This window comes from Gossypium arboreum, chromosome 6, assembly GCF_025698485.1.
Source record: "Gossypium arboreum isolate Shixiya-1 chromosome 6, ASM2569848v2, whole genome shotgun sequence".
Taxonomy (NCBI): Eukaryota; Viridiplantae; Streptophyta; class Magnoliopsida; order Malvales; family Malvaceae; genus Gossypium; species Gossypium arboreum.
The window spans coordinates 125,131,081-125,133,599 of record NC_069075.1 but is presented as its reverse complement, the minus strand read 5'-3'; the positions used below and the strand labels follow the sequence as shown (position 1 = coordinate 125,133,599).

General features: G+C 38.7%; 1 protein-coding gene across 1 annotated transcript; it reads right to left on the bottom strand.

Moving 5' to 3' along the window:
• Window positions 1–1,862: 1,862 nt before the first annotated feature.
• Window positions 1,863–2,306, bottom strand: LOC108484998 (uncharacterized). The gene has a single exon (XM_017788868.1). The coding sequence runs from the start codon at window positions 2,304–2,306 to the stop codon at window positions 1,863–1,865; it is 444 nt and encodes a 147-aa protein (XP_017644357.1).
• Between the last annotated feature and the right edge of the window lie 213 nt (window positions 2,307–2,519).

Sequence of the window (2,519 nt, the reverse complement as noted above, 5' to 3'; positions counted from 1 at the left end):
TCCATGAAAAACTAGACTAAATAATTAATTTCATATTTTATTCAACCTCTAACTCAGTTTCCACTATTTTTGATGATTTTTCAAAGTTAGACTACTGCTGCTATCTAAAACTATTTTAGTGCAAAATGTTGATTTCCAAGTTTATAACACCCTTATTTCCTTTCTCTACAATTTTTTTCACATCATTTTCTCTTATTTATCTTATTTCTCGATAGCAAGCAATTTTGGCTTTTCATTGAATCTCATTTTCTGCATTTCGAGTACACACATGGTATCATTTCTGATGCGTAAGCACTCCTAAGCCTCAAAAACTTAAAAACCGACCAACATATCTTTAAATTTATCACTTAATTCATTTTTAATCAACCAATTTCGGATGGAACTCGACTAAAAACCTAAAAAACCTTACCTTGCTTGAGTAACCATGACTTCGCACAATCATAGCATCAATTCAAAACCACCAGCCCCTTGATTAACTCCTACACACCAAAAAAGAATCTCCCTTTTAGAGATTAACCAAGAATGATTAACAATAGACAAAACTGTTACTTACCGAACATGCACAACCAATGATGAACAACCGAATCAATTGGACAAAAAAGAAGAAAGAAACGGAAGGGGAAAAAATAATGGAAATTTTGGCAACAAATAGGGGAAAGAATCTGCAGAGGATAGAAAAAGAAGAAGAAAACGTCAGAAAAAGTTTGGGAAATTGGAGAGAAAACCAAAACTCTATTATTATTATTATTATTTTTCAACAAAAGGATAATCAGATTATTTTCTAATAACCTCTCCCCAATTATCTCCTAAAATCACTCCCTATTAAGCCACTAAAACAAAACTACTCAGCATTTTGCCCCAACACAACTCTTAGCATTGGAGTAGACCAACACTCCACTTAACCACCAGACCAACAAGCCTATTTTGATATAAACTTACCAACAATTAAACTTAAGCCCTTTGCACAAGGTTAAGGCTTTATTTATAAAAATACCAAAATTTTCCCAAGTAAGGCTTGAACTTGGGACCTCACACACATACCCAGAACACTTAACCACTGAAGCAGATACTCAATTGTATGTCACACATACACGAAATCAAAAATTAAAATTTTTGGGCATTACAACTCTACCCCCTAAAAGAAAATTTCGTCCTCAAAATTTACCTGATCAAAACAGATGTACTACTGACACATCATATCCTAAGGCTCCCACGTCGCCTCCTCAGTACTATGATTACACCATAAGACCTTTACCAGAGGGATAGACTTCCTTCGCAGAACCTTAACGTCATGATCAAGAATCTGACTCGGCTCCTCCTCAAAGGTCAAGTCTGGCGTCACCTCAATGTCCTCAATAGGAATAATATGAGTAGGATTAGAGCGATAACGCCTCAACATAGAGATGTGGAAGACGTCATGAATCTGATCCAACTCCGGAGGTAGTTCCAATTGATAAGCAACTGGTCCCATTCACTTCAGAATACGATAAGGTCCAATAAACCTAGGGCCCAACTTGTCTTTACGACCAAACCTCAGTACCTTCTTCCATGGCGAGACCTTGAGAAATACGAAGTCCCCCACGGAATACTTAATATCTTGACGCTTTAGATCCGCAAAGGATTTCTGTCTGTCAGATGTCGCTTTCAGATGATCTCGAATCAGTCTAACCTTATCCTTCGTCTCTGATACTAACTCAAGACCCAGAATACATCGCTCGCCCAACTCAGTCCAACATAAATAAGTGCGACACTTAAGACCATACAGTGCCTCGTAAGGTGCCATCTGGATACTAGATTAGAGACTGTTATTATAGGCGAACTCCGCTAGTGGCAGATAATCCTCCCAACTACCTCAGAAATCATTAACATAGCTCTTGAATCTGAGCCTTAATCTCTACAAGCTCTTTTGGTGCCATTCGATAGGGAGTGATGAACACTGAAGCTGTACCTAGAAGTAGCTCAATCCCAAATTCCAACTCACGATTCGGAGGTAACCCTTGTAGCTCCTCCGGTAGGACGTTCGGAAAATCCTTTACCATTCTGATATCCTTAATTATAGAATCCCCACAATCCAAAACACTGACATAGGCCAAGAATGTCTCATATCCCTTACGAACCATCTTCTCTACCACCAGTGCAGAGATCACATTAGATAAGTAATTCTGGTGTTCTTCAATCATGAATACCTCCTTATCCTCCTCAGTTCTTAGTATGACCCTCTTAGTCACACAGTCCAAGCTAACAGGATGCTTAATCAACCAGCCCATCCCCAGAATTAGGTCGAACTCCCCAAATGGAAACTCCATCTAATCAGCTAGGAAGATTGCCCCTTGTACCTCTAAAGGAACGTCCCTATACAGTTTGCTAACTCTAGTAGATTGCCCTAACGAACTCAGTACCGTAACCTTACTCGTAGTGCTCTCAACTGAAATCCCCAAGTTTCCAGATATGTTGCTAGCTATGTATGAGTGAGTAGACCCTATGTCTATTAAGGCAATATACGGTACATCAAGAATAAA

Excerpts from the sequence above, each read along its gene's own strand:
- LOC108484998 (XM_017788868.1), bottom strand. The coding sequence starts at position 2,306 with ATGGAGTTTCCATTTGGGGAGTTCGACCTAATTCTGGGGATGGGCTGG.